Source organism: Danio rerio, chromosome 10 (genome assembly GCF_052040795.2).
Source record: "Danio rerio strain M-AB ecotype USA chromosome 10, GRCz13ab, whole genome shotgun sequence".
NCBI classification, from domain to species: Eukaryota; Metazoa; Chordata; class Actinopteri; order Cypriniformes; family Danionidae; genus Danio; species Danio rerio.
Genome location: NC_141030.1, coordinates 15042353 through 15061076, shown reverse-complemented (window position 1 = coordinate 15061076; position 18724 = coordinate 15042353). Strand labels below are relative to the sequence as shown.

General features: G+C 35.4%; 1 protein-coding gene across 3 annotated transcripts in view; it reads left to right on the top strand.

Annotated features, from left to right (window-relative positions):
- Window positions 1-18724, top strand: part of musk (muscle, skeletal, receptor tyrosine kinase) — a 102235-nt gene that overhangs the window by 55236 nt on the left and 28275 nt on the right. The window contains 2 exon segments of one of the 3 annotated variants that reach the window (NM_001004503.2): window positions 5917-6076; window positions 13572-13578. In NM_001004503.2, coding sequence (NP_001004503.1) covers window positions 5917-6076; window positions 13572-13578 — 167 coding nt within the window. 3 annotated transcript variants of the gene reach the window in all.

The window sequence follows — 18724 nt, the reverse complement described above, 5'->3', positions numbered from 1 at the left end:
GTGACCTTGCTGTGAGGCAACAGCGCTATACACTGCACCACCGTGCCACCTATGCCTATTTATATTTGTTTTATTAAAAACAAGCTTAGATTTGTCTAGCTTTAAATTTGTTTTAAACCATATGGGCATAGCACGTTTTTGGACATAACTCCAAAAGTTTTTTGACCACACTTTGTTATTATTGTTCATTTATTTGTTTGCTGGAAATTTGAAATTAATTTAGAAATAGTTTTGAATCAAATCTTAACAAATGAAATTAATTATGTAGACTAATTGATGTCTTCAGCAGAGTACGTACATCTTGCTTCCTTATCTTCGAAAGAGAGAAAGTGAAAGTAAAGGCTAATTGAAGGAAGCTCATTCTTTATCCTTGCGCTGGAGATGGTCTGTATAACCACTTAACTCGCTGGTGAAGCATTCAGTTTTCCCACTACAAAGTCCAAGTAGCGAATGCGCCATGGTGCAGCTCAACTGACTCTTAAAGGGAATGGGAGATGAGACTCTGATTGGTTTATTCTCAAAACACACCTATAACTCATTAAGAAGATAATCATAATCCTGTTAGACCATGCACCACTGTGCAGAGAACATTTTTCCGTCCTCAAAATAGCAAAAGTGGATTCGGACATGCCCTTAATGCTTTTGCGCCTTCCGCTTTAGACTTTGTGCCTATATCAATAAAATAGAGCCTAGTGCATTCAAGTGAACTTATTATTTGATGAAAATTTGAGTGCAAAGCAATGATTGATCAAGTTTAAATCTGGGTGAATGAAGTTCATCTGACGAAGACTTATGCTCAGCAGAAAATGGTGCCCCACCTAAATGATCTTTTGGTCTGAATATTGTTCTTAATGTACTTTTCAGGTGTAAGGGTGATTTAGTACCAGTGCTAATTAGTGAACATAAAACTAACTTAACAGTTAGGTGAAAATGAAAAAGTCCTTTAGTTGAGCTAAAACTAAGTAGTTCTCAACATAGGACAAGCAGGAGAAAGCCGGTAGTGATAGGGAAACCATGAGGTTGAGTCCACTCCATCAAACAAACTCACTTACTCTTCTTTTTCTTCTTCATCTTCTTCTTCTTCTTCTTCTTCTTAGTTTAATAGTGGGTGGCAAACCAGCTTTAAAAAAAAAATTATTAAACTTGTACTCCTCCAAAATTTAAATAGACAATCATACACCTTTTATTGCCTCTGTGTATTTTAAAATATGCCTTCAACTGAGATGAGATTAATTTCCAAATCTCTTAACTTTCTAACAAGCTGGTTTCTCTCTCTTCTATATGCTTTACAGCTTATTGCCACATGCTCATGTTTTTGTTCTTCGGCACAGACTGCGTCAGTCTGTTTCACATTTCCCTATCATGAACAGGAAACAATTAAGATTAGAGTGACTTATACAGAGCCTAGTTATAACGGTGTCTTCTTTCCTGTTTCCATTTACCCTCCTTTCTTTCCCCACTTTTGATTGGATGATATAAAAATGTCTTCCCTTAGACTCTTGCCAAAGATTGATAATTGCATTATTAATAATACTTTTATTTCAGTTTGGCACAGTGGGGCTTCTATTTCCACCTCCTCTTTCCCTAATGCTGCTTTTGCCAACATATCCACCTCTTGATTCCCGTCTATACCAACATGGGCAGGAATTTATACATATTCTACCATTATTCCCATATGATTTATTCCATAAATATTCTGTAAGATTTCATACAATATATACTGTCTTGATGCAGAAACTCCACTATTTTGACCAGTGGTCACCAAACTTGTTCCTGGAGGGCCGCTGTCCTGAAGATTTTAGCTCCAACCCTAATCAAACACACTTGAACAAGCTAATCAAGGTCTTACTAGGTATAGTTGAAACACCCAGGCAGGTGTGTTGAGGCAAGTTGGAGTTAAATCCTGCAGGGACTCTGGCCCTCCAGTACCGAGATTGGTGACCCCTGATTTAGACTATTTAAGGCTGAGTATATTATCTGAGCACACCACCAGACTTATGGGCCTATTTTCCTCCCCTGACTACAATTGCCATATTTTTTTGTTGTGAAGTTCTGAATTCAGAGGCAAAAACCTCTTAGTGCCATCTGAAATATTCATTGAAAATAAGCATTTTTCTCAGACTCCTAGTTTAAGAGTTTTTCATTTTAAAAGACGGCATTTAGAGTTTTTTGCATCTGAACTCTTCATATATACCCGTTGTCTGGGTTTTAAGATACATCAATATATATTAATATGTAATTTTTTTAAACTTGAGTGTCCTATATTTTATTGGTAGTTCCGCCATTTCGGCAATGTTCGAAAACTCACTTAGGCCCAATCCCAAACCTATTTTTGTGTTCCTACCCCTACCCCTTCCTCTTCCCCTTGGCCCTTAAAACAGACTGTGAAGGTGAAGGGCTTTAAAATTTATCTCTAAGAAATGGGACACCACCACAACATCTGCACATGTCATCATATGTCATCACGAGCTCTTGCTTCATATGAGATCAATTCTGGTAACTGCTGTAGTTTTTCCAGTTAAGTAATTTTTTGTTTCATTGCCATATTCAGTCATTCATTTTCTTGTCGGCTTAGTCCCTTTATTAATCCGGGGTCGCTACAGCGGAATGAACCACCAACTTATCCAGCAAGTTTTTACGCAGCGGATGCCCTTCCAGCCACAACCCATCTCTGGGAAACATCCACAGACACATTCACACACACACCCTCATACACTAAGGACAATTTAGCCAACCCAATTCACCTGTACCGCATATCTTTGGACTGTGGGGGAAACTGGAGCACCCGGAGGAGACTCATGCAAACACAGGGAGAACACTCAAACACCACACAGAAACGCCAACTGAGCCGAGGCTCGAACCAGCAACCTTCTTGCTGTGAGGCGACAGCACTACCTACTTTGCCACTGCTTCGCCCACATTACCATATTATCACAGCATTTTGTCTTTTATTTCTTACATTGGCAAACATGGAAATATAATTTTGAAGGCCAATAATAAATTACTTTGTATTACTTTACTTTTATTTAACAAAGTTTTTAGTAGGTTGCAAGACCAAATCAATAAACACATCACCGTCTTGGTTTCTTTCTAATAATGTTAAACAGAATTGTTTATATAGTTCTTCTAGAATAAAAGCAGTTTTTAATTTTTAAACACCATTTTAGTGACAAAACTATTAGCCCCTTTAAGCTATATTTTTCGATAGTCACAAACGATCATTATACAATAAATTGCCTAATTACCCTAACCTGCCTAGTTAACCTAATTAAGCCTTTAAATGTCACTTTAAGCTGTATAGAAGTGTCTTGAAAAAAAATCTAGTAAAATATTATTTACTGTCATCATGGCAAAGATAAAATTAACCCATTATAAGAAATGAGTTATTAAAACTATCATGTTCAGAAATGTGTTGAAAAAATCTTCTCTCTGTTAAACAGAAATTGGGAAAAAATCTACAAGCGGTCTGATAATTCAGAGGGGCTAATAATTCTTACTTCAACTATATATATATATATATATATATATATATATATATATATATATATATATATATATATATATATATATATATATATATATATATATATAGCTATTCAGTTTGAGTTAATGATGATAAGGACAGATGACCCCTGACCCTAAGAGCATCTCTGGATCTTGTGAGATGTTATTAGCTGTTAGTTAAACAGAGCACCTAAGTGTGGTTTTGGCAGGACTCTTGGGCTCATTGGTTTTCTTTAGCCAGATGAAGTGCTTCTAAAATCAGCTGCATGAGCACTTTGTCAAATATAGAGGTGCGATCGCAGCATGAGATTGACATTCCTGCAGGCTCTCATAAACTCAACAAATCACATTAGCAAAATAGCAGCAGCCTTAACACATCCAAACGATAAATAGAAGGATTTGTTATAATTGTCGGAATAATCAAGCGACATGAATTTGACCTGTCAGTTCCCTTCAGTATCCAATTCTGTTCTGTTCTGTTCTGTTCTATTTGTATGGTGAAGAATATTACTGGCTATATGGACGTAATTATAAATAAAAATAGCTTTCAATTACACATTGAATGCACTGGAATGTCTGTTCTATTAAAGATAATGTCATAAATGTTTAAGTTATAAAAAAAATAGGTTGATTGGATGAGCCTTATTTGTAAAGCTTATGCACACTAAAGGGTTTTTAATTTGTTAAGTATGTTTAATGTTTTTTAAAGGTTTACCTATAGGCTGCAATTACTTAATACAATTTTAAATAAATAATAAAAAATACATTTACATCAGCCATTACTACAAACTTTAGCAGTGTTATTTTTAGTATCAACAAAAATTTTGTTTTTAATTAAAAATGAAAAAAATAAAAATTATTATTTGGAATTTTTTTAAATTAATTATGTTTTTTTGTTATTTATTTTATTATTATTTTACTTTATGTTTTAGTAATCCTTTAAATAAAAAAAAAGATTAGTACATTAAGTCAAGCAAAAAAAAAACAAAAAAAAACCAATACTTTTAATTGATATGTGATTGGGATGCTGACAATGGAGGTGCAGATCCAAATGCAGGTGTATTAACAGGAAACTCAGGCAAGCAATGATCAACTATGTACAAACGGGTGTATACAGGGAATCCAGAGTCAAAGTCAGTAAACAGGTGGATGGTAAAAAGGCAGACGGCAATAAAAAAAACAACAAAGCAAGTGTCTAATATGACAAGGCAAGGTAAGGAAAGGTTGTAAAGTTGTAAAGTTAACAGTACAGTTAAACAAGACTCAGCACTGATGTGTGTGTGCCGTTTAAATAGTGCTATAATCAGTGCGTGTATGTGCGTGTAATCAAACTGAAACAGGAGCAGCTGTGTGTGAGGTGCGTGACGGAACTTGTAGTCCATATACCAGCGGATTTGTAGTTCTTTAGCGAATTGTGTTTACCAACGATCTGCAGCCGCTAGATTGCTGGTGATAATAATAATAATAATAATAATAATAATAATAATAATAATAATAATAATAATAAAATAATAATAATAATAAAATAATTAAATAATAATATTAATGGGCGAGGCAGTGGCGCAGTAGGTAGTGCTGTCGCCTCACAGCAGGAAGGTTGCTGGGTCGCTGGTTGGAACCTCGGCTCAGTTGGCATTTTATGTGTGGAGTTTGCATGTTCTTCCTGCCTTTGCGTGGGTTTCCTCCGGGTGCTCCGGTTTCCCCCACAGTCCAAAGACATGCGGTACAGGTGAATTGGGTAGGCTAAATTGTCCGTAGTGTATGAGTATGTGTGTGAATGTGTGTGTGGATGTTTCCCAGAGATGGGTTGTGGCTGGAAGGGCATCCGCTGCGTAAAAACTTTACATTTTTTAACAAACTTTTAAAGCTGGATAAGTTGGCGGTTCATTCCGCTGTGGCGACCCCGGATTAATAAAGGGACTAAGAGGACAAGAAAATGAATGAATGAATAATATCAATCTCACAGAAAAAAATTTCTCAAACTGGCTTTTTAAAAAACAGTGATTTTTTTTTTGTGAGAGTGACATGGTGGCTCAGTGGTTAGCACTGTCATATCACAGCAAGAAGGTTGCTGGTTTGAGTCCCAGCTGGGACAATTGGTATTTCTGTGTGGAGTTTGTATATTCTGCCCGTGTTGGCATGGGTTTTCTCTGGGTGCCCCCCCACTGTCCAAAGACATGTGGTATGGGTGAATTGAATAAACTAAATTGGCCGTAGTGTATGTGTGTGAACGAGTGTGTATGCATGTTTACCAGTACTGGGTTGCAGCTGGAAGGGCATCTGCTGTGCAAAACATATGCTGGATAAGTTGGCAGTTCATTCTGCTGTGGCGACCCCTGATGAATAATGGAATGAATGAATAATTTTACTGTGATTAAAGGGTGTCTCTGATATTTGTTTTCTTACCTGCAGATTTCCGGAGCATCTGTGGTGGAGACACTGGTGGGGGAAGTTATACTGTCAGTTCTGCAAGTGGTGGTCCATAAACCAGCACTCTACACCTGTCAGGCTACTAATCGGCACAGTGGAGGAGAAAACACTGTCAAAGCTACAGCAAAGATAACAGTTTCAGGTGAGTCATTTCAATAGGTTGATATTTGCTTTAAAAAAGTATCCTATTGCACTAAATATCAATAATAATAATACTAAAAATAATAACAATAATACATTACATTTATAATGTGCATAAAACCCAAGGCGCTACAACAACAGAAAAATCAAAGCAATAAAATACAAGGATTCAATAAAGACAAATTATAAAATATAAACACATTAGGATGATGAAAAATCTAAAAATGCAGTCTTAAAAAGATAAGTTAAGTGATTTTTGCTTTCTCTCAATTTTTTTTGGTTTTTTAAATATACATTAAATGAATAGAGTTTCCTGTAAACAAAATATTTCTATATTTACAAATTTATTTTATTTTAATCGAACAATTGTGGTAGCAATACCTCTAGCAACTATGGTAGAATATAGCGTTACCTGAGCAGAAAAAAAAACAAAAAAAAAAGATAATTTTAGCTTCATTTGCAAAAACAAAGATAATTCAGAAGATATGAATGGATAACAAGAAAGAAAGAAAGAAAGAAAGAAAGAAAGAACCCAATTGAGGGCTTTAATATGAGAAATATGGAAAACCAAGCAGGACACAGGTGAACATAATAACAATTTACATGTTAAAAATTGCCTCTATACCCTCATTCACACAGACTTCATGAGTCTGAATAGAAATTACACTGTCTGATTAGATTACCCCTTAACAGTGCACTGTATACCATCGAACATGTATAACATAGTAATTGTGTTTCAGTCACAGCTTTTGAGTCCATTTATAGTGCAGGAGGCAGGAAGTTTCAGATTCTAAAAAGCTATTTATTATACAGAACATCTGAAAGTGCAGAGTGATGTCATCAAACTGGATAATTTAAAAACAAAATTATCATAATGATATGGCATTACTGGAATACACTACCTAAAGAAATGTGGGGTTTTAATAAAATAATTAATAATTACATTCAGAAAAATGTCACAAACATATTTCACAAACATTTTAAACACCACAGATGTGTTTGTGCTGTATAACATATGAATATTAAATGGATAATAAATTAATTGAACAATCTATGTGTCAAATTTTAGGTTACATTTTTGATCAGAAATCCCATATTTAATGTGTTTTAATGCTCTAAATATTTTAATTTTACTTATAACAATTGAACAATCATCTCAGGTCTTCTGTACATAACAAAGTAAAAGAAAAAAAAAGAAACATACATATACATATCACAGTCCTGAATAATACAGTCATTCCTCCAAGTTACAGCCACAATCTATTATCATAAGGCTATGAAGTCACCAGTCATAATGTAGTAGCAAAATCAATTTTAAATGCTTCTGTTAATAAAGGCCCATGAAACAGGGCCTTGTAAACACCCAAACCCCCCCCACCCCACCCCCCCACCCCCCCGCTGTGACCCACTGTTTCTCCATATGCTCCTCAGTCTGCTTTGTGTAAATATGAAGTGAGTTTCAGCAGCTGTGATTCTGGTGCCACTATTTCAGCTTCTCCTGTGTTTGCAAAGCTGTTCTTCTGCTTCCTCAAACCCTGTGCAAACATGCCTCAAATGCCATTCTATGATGCTTTGGCCATGAAGAGAATGTATACGATACAATTATAAAAAAAATGTATATAATAATTAGCAACAAATTGAATATTGGCTTGTGCTGATATTTTTTTTTTTCATATTTGTTACATATTCCATGGTTTTTAATACTCTAAATTAGCAGATCCCAACAGGGGGCTCCCGGCCCACAAGAGGGCATCAGCAAGCTTTGTGGGGGGTCGCGTCATATTTTTAAATTTTTTTTTAGCAGTTCACAATTGGGAGAACAATCTTGTTGCTGTAAAAATCAAAAATAATTTTATTTTAAAGAAAATGGACGAATTTGTAAATCGTCCTTCACAAAAAAGACATTGTCTCACTGATTCGCCATCAGCAGCTAACAGCAATGACCCAAGCATACTGGACCCAGGTGAGAAAGCTGCAAACATTTCGGGGTGCAGCGCTAGCTATACTGGAAACACAAAATGCAATGTAAAACGGGGAGTGACAGAGACAACTGAAGTATATATCCACTTGCAGGTTTAGTCAGATAGTCAGGCAAGCAATGGTCAACACACGTGCAAACAGATGTATAAAGGAAGTCCCGAATCATAGTCAAAAGTATCAGGCGAGAAGTCAAAAGCCAGGCAGCAGAGAGAGACAAAAAGGCAAGCAAGGCTAAGTCAAAACACTGGAAAACAAGACAAGGAAAACACGTTGTAATGTCACTTTACAGATGAACAAGACTCGGCAATGGAAGGGATTGTGTGAGCTGCTCACATAGTGTGTGAAATCAGTCTTTGACAATCCTCAGGCGGTGCAAGTGTAATTATTTAGAATGAGGAAGCATTTATGTCTGTGAGCGGAGTGCATGTATGAAAATGTAGTCCAGAAAAGGCGGATTTGTAGTCCAATGTGATTATGAGTAAGATCCAGCGATTGTAACTTCGAAGATCACAATCTTCCCAATCGCTGATTGTGACACGCAAAGGTTGCCAACAAGTGCATGAGGTCGTTCAAATTAATAAGAAATTTGCAGACGACTCATCCTCAATACCGTGACAAGCCCAGAGCATTTTTTGAGCGCAAGGCAAAAGAATTGACAAACAGCCAAAATGATATGAGGGATGTCACAGCTACTGACAAGAAACGTTAAAAAAATATCCTACGCAGTTGCTGAAAAAATTGCCAAAGCAAAGAAAGGGCACACAATTGCAGAAACTTTGATTTTGCCATGCGCAACAGAGATTATCAAGGAATTATTTATAGAGGATAAATCAAAACAAATGGCCAAGATACCATTATCAAATAATATGGTCAAACAACATATCGCAACAATGTCATAAGACGTGAGGGATCAGCTTTGTGTGCGACTTTGTGGTAATAAATTTGCACTTCAAATTGACGAGTCTGGTGCTGTGTCAAAAATGGCACAATTCCCTGCATACGTTCGTTATGAATAAGAAAATGAGATAAAAGAATATTTTTTTGTCTTGTAAAGAGCTCCATACCACGACGATGGCAAACGATATTTTTGAAACTCTTGATACATTCATCAGAATAAATGAGATTAACTGGAGTGACTGTATTGGGGTCTGTGCTGATGGAGTTGCCGCAGTGACTGGCTGGCAGTTGTTTGAAAACAACATTTTTAGTCATCCTTACTGCAAAACTTCACAAGCGATAATATCACTAAATGTGGAGGGAGGCCTTACAATATTTTCTAGGTGAAAAGAGGGTCTCAGGCAAAAAAAAAAAAAAAGTTTGGTACCACTTTTCTACAAGTTGTATTTTTACTAACGATTCATATAGAAAGTTTTGTACCATTTTCAGGTAAGTTGCTTCAAAAAAAGTTACTCATCACTACTTAAAGGTGATCTATGTATATATTTCTGATGCATAAAAAATACATAAATATGTTTGCAGGTATTTAAGAAACATGCCATATTTAAGTCAACATTTTTGTTTATCTGAAAACAATGATGAAGTCAGTTATTTTGCTTTGAAAATGGTCTTTCGTGGAGTTCCACATAAGGTTATTAATTAGCAAATAATATACATATTATGAGCATAAACATTAGGCGAACAGGTTACATTGTAACCGAGTGTCATAAAAACACGCAACTTGAGGAGATTTGCAGTAATAAGCGATTTGGCTGTTTACACCAGACGCAACACTAAAGCATTTTAAACATAGCCATTCAGAAGCACAGAATATGCACTCACTTACGGAATGGTGAGGTTTATGATCTAATTAACAAATATTAAACCTCTTTGACATTAAGGGCTCTATCATACACCCGGCTCAATGTGGTGCAATGCGCGACACAATTGTTGTTTGCTAGTTTCAGCTTGGCTCAAGAGTTGTTTTGGCGTTTTGCGCCACGCTGTTTAAATAGCAAATGCATTTGCGCTCATATGTGCGCCCATGGGCGTTCTGGTCTAAAAAGTAAGGGACTCATTGTTGGCATGTTGCTATTTTAAGAAACTATAATAGATTTTTCAACAGACCAGAACAAAGCCGGTCTGTTGTCCAGCGCAGAGCGCGTTAGTTGTGTGCTTTGCTCACACACTGCTTAATACACACAAGATGTAGAGGAATACCTAAATATCTTTAAATATAAAAAAGAATAAAAATATTAAGAATATATAGGATATAATAAGGATATATATAGGATATAAATATAAAGGATTTAATAATAACAGCATATTATTTTCCAGCCTACATAAATATAAAAATCATACTTTCATGCCTTCTTCATCTCGGGGGGATTTTTTAGCTTATTCGTGACAATTTGCTTTTGTATAATGTTATCATTATCAGCAGTATTATATATTATATCCATATTTATATTTGTTTTATTAAAAACAAGCTTAGATTTGCCCACCTGTCAGGTTTCAGACCATATGGGGCACAGCATGTGTATTTGGATATAACTCAGTTTTTTGACCACACTTCGTTATTATTGTTCATTTATTCGTTTGCTGGAATTTAGAACTGAATTTATAAATAGTTTTGAAACTAATCTTTGCACTTAACAAACAAAATTAATTATTTATAGGCTAATTGATGTCTGTGCATACAAGGTTTCCCTATCCACGAAATTAAAAGTGAAAGTAGATAATGAGAGGCCTTATCTCTCATTCTCGCGCTGCAGATGCTCTGTTTAACTGTTTTTTTGGCAGTGAAATGCTCAGTTTTTCCACCTACAAAGTCGTCATGTAAATAGCACATGTGCTATGGCATGACGCAACTGGCTATTAAAGGGGATGGGAGATGAGACTCTGATTGGTTTATTCTCAAAACAAACCTATAACTCATTAAGAAAATAAGCTCAACCCTTTTAGACCTTGGGCTACGGCACAAAGTGGATTTTTCCATCCTCATATTAGCAAAAGTGGATTCTGACATGCCCTGAATGCGTTTGCGCCCTGCTCTTTGCGCAAAATAATGTGTAATCACTTAATGCCAGTGTAATGTTTTACTTCTTTTGTGTTCAAGGAAGTGATGTTATACTCTTGAATAGAGAACATATTTTAAGTTTTGGTACTTTTTTTTTATTTTATTTATTTATTTATTTTTTTATTTTAGGAAACGTTTACTTCATTACATTTCCCAAATAAAGCTGTGTAAAGTTCTGGAGGGAAAATTTGAAATTTGAAACCTGCTCTACATTTCTGAGATGGGAGAGTGGTTTTTAATTTTTGATCAGGCTGAATTTTATCAGTTAAACTGGTAATAGGACCGGCGAGGCAGTGTCGCAGTAGGTAGTGCTGTCGCCTCACAGCAAGAAGGTTTCTGGTTTGCTGGTTCGAACCTCGGCTCAGATGACGTTTCTGTGTGGAGTTTGCATGTTCTCTCTGCCTTTGCATGGGTTTCCTCCAGGTGCTCCGGTTTCCCCCACAGTCCAAAGACATGCGGTACAGGTGAACTTGCGGTAGGCTAAATTGTCCATAGTGTATGAGTGTGTGTGTGAATGTGTGTGTGGATGTTTCCCAGAGATGGGTTGTGGCTGGAAGGGCATCTGTTGCGTAAAACTTGCTGGATAAGTTACCGGTTCATTTCGCTGTGGCGACCCAGGATTAAAAAAGGGACTAAGCCGACAAGAAAATAAATGATTGAAAGAATGGTAAACGGATCAAAAATTGCACTAGATTTTTATTAAACCTACTGTTCTCAAATCATTATGTCTATTATTCAAATAGTCAATTCAGAGTGAATTTTACTGATTCAATTGATATATTCAGAGTGAGTTTCCAGTAAATGATTCACTAATTCAATTAATATGTTCAGAGTGAGCCTTCAGTTAAAGCTTCACTGATTCAAGAGATCTGATCAGAATTTCCAGGAAATCCTTTATTGATTCAAAAGATATGTTCAGAGCAATTTACTATTTTTACAAACTGATCTGAATGGGGTTTGGCTTGTGAATGCGGATCACAAATTGCAGGGAACTGTTCATTTGTGAATTGGACTGATGACTGTTCACAAGTGACCAAGGTCAATGATTCCAGTAGTCCATTCAGAGTGAGTCTCCAGTAAATCATTTATCACAGCAAAAGATCTGTTCAGAGTGAGTCTCCAGTAAATAATTTACACATTTTATAAACTGATCTGAATGTGGTTTGGCTTGTGAATGTGGTTTTACATGTTTTTACTTGGATTGTCATAAATTATCAGTATAGATATCAAAGCATGACAAGTTAGGCAATTCAATTACCTTGCTAAAAAGAATCATCAGTGAGTACTTTTACATTTATTACTTAAGTAAAACAAAACTAAAGTAGTTTTTAGACTTTGCCTCAAGTAAGATAGACCCTTTTCACGTTTCCGGGTTTTCTTCAACATATTGTCTTGTTTTCAGAAATAATATGCCAAGATTAAGTGAGTTTTTCCTCAAAACAAGCGAAATAATCTGCCAATGGGGTAAGCACAATAATCTTATGCCAAAACAAGACTAATTTGGTTACCCCGATGGCAGATTATTTTGCTTGTTTTGATGAAAAACTTAATATTGAAGTATTACTTCTAAAGCAAGACAATATGTTTTGCTTGCCTAAAAAAATATATTCTTGATTTAAGAATTTTTAGATATTTTGACTAGAAAGAAGACAATAAACCTAAGTAAGAAAAACATTTTTTTGCAGTGTAGTGAAAGCCATCATAGTTTTAAAAATATATAATAATTTTTTTACAATCTTATTTGCTCAAATAATAAAATAATAATAATAATAAAAAAAAACTCCACGATGATGTTATAAAGACTTTAAAAAAAAGAAAGAAAAACATTTGTGTGAGACTGATAACGGCAGCCAGAGGAGAGAATAATTAAAATTATAAAATTACTGTCCTGTCATATAGATGCAGCATTAGAAATGCCTCGCATAAGTGGAAATTCATTTTTTATCATTTGAAGCAAAGATTATATATTATATTGATACATAAAAATATACATACATTTACAAAAATCTTAATATTAAAAGCTTTAAAGGATTTAAGATGCTGATGACTGTTAAACGCATCATAACAGGCTTATGAAAAGGGTCCATTAAAATTAGGACTTTGTACTTATACTGAAATAGTTTATTATTGGTGTATCTGAACTTTTGGAACACTCCATTGAACTGGTTTATTCTGTGAAGTAGATTCTTGAAGCATCAGGAAGCCTGTTAAACGTCACACCTGCTGGATCTCCAGACAGACCCCCCAAATACTGTGCCTGTCACATGCACACACACACACACACACACACACACACACACACACACACACACACACACACACACACACACACACACACACACACACACACACAGAAACACTGAGAAACACAGATCTTTACTTCTCACAACCATGATCAGGCCTGCAGACTCTCTGACATTAAGCAGATCTTCTCTCTACTCTTCTCTGTTCTTGGTTCTGCTCCTGGTGGCCGTTTCTGGATCCTGTACATTTCCCGTAGAATGGAGGTAAGACAATATTTTTTTTGCTCTCTTAAATTCTTATTATAGCTTAGCTAAGGTGTAATCTATCTATCTATCTATCTATCTATCTATCTATCTATCTATCTATCTATCTATCTATCTATCTATCTATCTATCTATCTATCTATCTATCTATCTATCTATCTGTCTATCTGTCTATCTATCTATCTATCTATCATTTTAAACAGATTTTTTTTTTAGTGACGCTTAAGACTGGAGTAAGCATGCTAAAAATTAGGTGATAAATCACAGAATTGGATTTTTTTAACTGCATCCAATAAAAACACAGTTAATTTATATTGCAATAATTTCAGTAATTATTGATGTAATACAGCAAAAAAAATATTATTCTATGATTGTATACTATAATTATTATTATAGTTTTTTTTTTTTACATTTGCACAACAATTAATGCATTTCTCAAAACAATTAGTACAAACAGCAAAACCTAGTTGATAATCTGCAAAAGCGTGTCACTTGCTCAAAATGGATTGCTCATTCCTCAAAAGCAAGTATTGATATCAATTAAAGTGTCAGTGACATCAAGATGAAAAGTCCTGACACCTTTGTTTATAAACAAGATCAAATGGCTTTGCTGTGTTTTCATTTTTACAGTTTACTCTGTACATTTTTTCCAGTGCAAAAAAAGTCAAATTTTGGTGACACTTCCTGAAAATTCTCCATAGAGCACTATTTACTATTTGCGCAGCCATTTGAAAACTACAGTAAAGTTAGACATCACTGCGTTTAGTGAGGTACAGTATCTGAGTACAAGACACTGAATATGCATGTTTCACATTTTTACCACATCTGCCAACACTCCGCTCTTCAGCACAAAGCTGACAACCCCAAGCTCTTCACTTTGCGCGATCCTCGCCATCCCTGCAATGAATGACTCGTTCACTTAGCTGACATTAATACAAGTGTCTAGCACAGCAGCATCTTGTTGTCATATTTCATAACATTGTTTGCTTATTTTATTCAGCAAAGCTAGCATAAGTCTAGAATTTAGTGCAAGTTGGTGCTACTTTGCCTTATAATCAGTGCAGTGAGTAGAGTGAGTGTCTATATAGTGTCTATATTATCATCAATAACGTTACTTGTTAAGCACAAAAGTTCATAACATAGAAACGTAAAAAACTAAATCATACCTATGAAATGTTCTGCCTTTGTGCTTTGTTTTGTTTGTTTGTTCATTACTGTACCCGTACACAGCGATAAAGTCCACCATCTTCACATTGGCACACTGTCTTGACCAGTGTGGTGGAATGACATTTGTCCTATTGACGCACGCTCAGGGTCCCAATGTGATATCTAGTGTTTATATCTATGGTGTGTGTTAGGCTGTTGAACTGAGGGTTGTCCTCTCACACACTCTCTCCATAGTGACAAAACAACGCAGTGAACCCCCACAGCTTGTGGACAGAGCTGATTCACAAAGTGAAATTTGTAATTAGCCTATAAAAAATATTGTCGGAGGAACAACATAAATGTATATCTTTTTAACAGATACCCGTTTTATTAGTAGATAACATCATGGACAGCTAAAAATGCATGTCATGTCATTTACCCCTATATTGATCTATAAATATATAATTATATATGAATATGACAGTAAGGACGAAGCAACTTCTCCAGGTTCTTTGAGAAGCAGACCGAAAAAGCTATGTGCATTTTTGTCTATACACACACACTCACACACACACACACACACACGCACACACACACACACACACACACACACACACACACACACACACACATATATATATATATATATATATATATATATATATATATATATATATATATATATATATATATATATTAGTGCTGTCAATCGATTAAAAATGTACTAATTAATCACACTTTTTTTTATTAATCGCGATTAATTGCACTTAAAATACTGAAAAGTGTAATTTCGGCTATTCAAATGTAAAATTAATGTAAACGCAAGATAAAAACTATTTCAATTCAAAATATAATTGTTTATTCAAATTTTTGTTTAACTTGTAACACAGATTTCTTATTGTAAACAACATATCCACAATAAACCATTAAGATCCTGGCTTGACAGCCATAATTATTATAGAAATAAAAACACAGGCATGTTAATGCCATTTGAATTTCAAAACAAGAAATGCCAATAAAGAAAAAATGATTTCCAAGCTGGATTCTAAGTGGACTGCAAAAAATGCCAAAATAGGCATAGCAGATATGAAAATTGGAAAATTATAAAAACAATAAAGTATTAAATACAAAAAATTACACTCATTGTAAAATTGTATTGCTGTCAGTTGAGAACGTTATTATAAAGTAGAAACAATTTTGCTTAATTGTGCTTTACATTCATCCAGTTGCTAAGACAGTCCAGTCCAGACATTCCAAGTCTCCTGGAAGTTGCGGAAGTATTCGTAAATGCACAGAGACTCCCCGATGCCCGCAAATGAATGATAATCTCCCGGAAATCTGCCAAATGATTATATACAGTTGAAGTCAGAATTATTAGCCCCCATTTGATTTTTTTCTTTTTTAAATATCTCTCAAATGTTGTTTAACAGAGCAATTACATTTTTACAGTTTGTCTGATAATATTTTTTTCTTCTGGAGAAAGTCTTATTTGTTTGATTTCATCTAGAATAAAAGCAGTTATAATTTTTTTAAGGCCATTTTAAGGACAAACTTATTAGCCCCTTTAAGCTATATATATTTTTTTCCCGATAGTCTACAGAACATACCATTATTATACAATAACTTTCCTAATTACCTTAACCTGCCTAGTTAACCTTATTCACCTAGTTAAGCCTTTAAATGTCACTTTAAGCTGTAGAAGTGTCTTAAAAATATCTAGTCTAATATTATTTACTGTCATCATGACAAAGTTCAAATTAATTCACATTAATTAATTCTTTTATCCTGGAACTTGTCTTTAAAAAGTGCTTCTTTGGCATTATCCATGTTTCTTTGCATGTTGAACATGTCGACCACCACAGGAAGTAAATAAATACCCTGCAACTGCGTTAATTGCGTCAATTTTTTTAAACGCGTTAATTATTTCAAATTAATCGCATCATTAACGCACTAATTTTGACAGCACTTACATATATATATATGTATATATATATATATATATATATATATATATATATATATATATATATATAGTGGTAAAACAAAATCACAGGACCTTTTTTTTATTTATTTATTTGATAAATGTGTTTCCATTATAGCTTGTTATATGTATATGTTATAGCAGATTCTTTCTTGGTGGCATGGTGCCTCAGTGGTTAGCACTGTCACCTCGTGGCAAGATCGCTGGTTCGAGTTCAGGCAGGATCAGTTAGCATTTCTGTGTGGAGTTTGCATGCTCTCCCTTTGTTTGCTTGGGTTTTCTCTGGGTGCTCCGGTTTCCCCCACAGTCCAAAAGACATGCCCTATATTTGAGCTGGATGAACTAAACTGGCCATAGTGTATGAGTGTTTTTTTAAATGAAAGAGTGTTTCACAGTACTGGGTTGCAGCTGAAAGGTCATCCGCTGCTTAAAACATATGCCGGAATAGCTGGCGTTTCATTCCACTATAGCGAGCCTTGATAAATAGGGGACTAAGCCAAATGAAAAAATGAATCAAGATTAGTTTTTTCAGTTAAATAATTATCTTTTTTATGTGCATCCAAATGCACATCAAAATAGGTGGATGGAAACATAGCTAGTGTAGTGCTGACATCTAAAAAGACATCAAATTTGGACTGAGAACTACAAAACTACAACTGATAAGAAACCTGTGTGCAATAAAACAAACAAAAGCCAGATCCTGACAGTACATCGCACGACTCAAGTCAGCTACTCACGGAATCAGTCGGAAGTTTTTCAAAAATCTCTCACTGGAAAGAGGTGCTCAGATTGAATCCGCATGTTTCTGCTGATTGAAATGATAAAAGTAAACATCCACACATGCGCTGAATAACACACTACAGTCCTGCCGCTGACGCCAGGCGTACCATATGGTCATAGTTACACATGAACTTAAATAAACCGGGCCATTATCCTTCGCTTCAGAGTCAGCATCTGGATGTAGTTACAGCTGAGTGAAGCAAAATGAACTAATTGTGAGAAATGTGCTTTATTTCTGTCTGTCGTGGAAGTGTACATGAGTCAGGAAATGCTTGGAAAACTTGAAGGGACATCTTTAGATGACTTGAACCCAGAACAACCATTTTGTTTAGTAGAAGTCGACACTAAAATATATATTGTTGCTTGTTCAAACTACTTGTTTAAAATGAGCTGAGATAAGCAATTGTTGTAATTTCTTTTGACAATTGATTTGTTTTATGTTCAATCACACCTAAATTTTAAGTTACTAAACATTAAGTTACCTTAGATTTGTGTTGGGAAAACATGAAGAAATTGTGTTGGCTGATCTAATAGATTCCCAGAATGCGTTAACACAGGGACATGTTCACAGCAAGAAGGTCGCTGGTTCGAGCCCCAATTGGATCAGAAAAGCCAATCGTCTGAGATAGTATGTAAACGGGCCAATGAAATGCCAAATGAATTGGCAGCTTCAGATTTGCGCACCTGATGCTTGTTGCAATCAATATAGCATAAAAGCACAGCGAAAGCAAGATAAGGCAAACTTTTTCAGCTGAAGAGATTTATATCTACAGCTGAGAAATAATCATTATGGCGATGCAATTTAGCATTTCTATTCCCCTCCTCGGGGAACGAGGGTTACCTTAGTAACCCCTTCAAATGGGGAATTCAATGCTATAAGTAGATTTAATCCACCTATTGAGAAATGTCTGGAAAACGCCATAATGTCTGCACCTTACCTTCGCCTCCGGTGAGAGGATAGCCAGGCAGAGCATGAGCGCTTCATATAGAGGCGCGGTCTTCCAACGTGATCCTGGCCCTTACTTATCCAACTTCAAAAAAGATTTATGGATTTAGAAATATCTTCCGGGAGCCGCAAGGGTCTAGATAATTTCTAGGAATTTAAATGCGACAGTACAGAGGCCATCTGCTACCCAAAGGGGAGATATGATGGCAGAATATACGGACTAGCCCTGAGAAGGGGAAGTAAGCATATAACAAAAATGGTTAGCGAGGAGGGAAGACACAGGTCCATCCGTG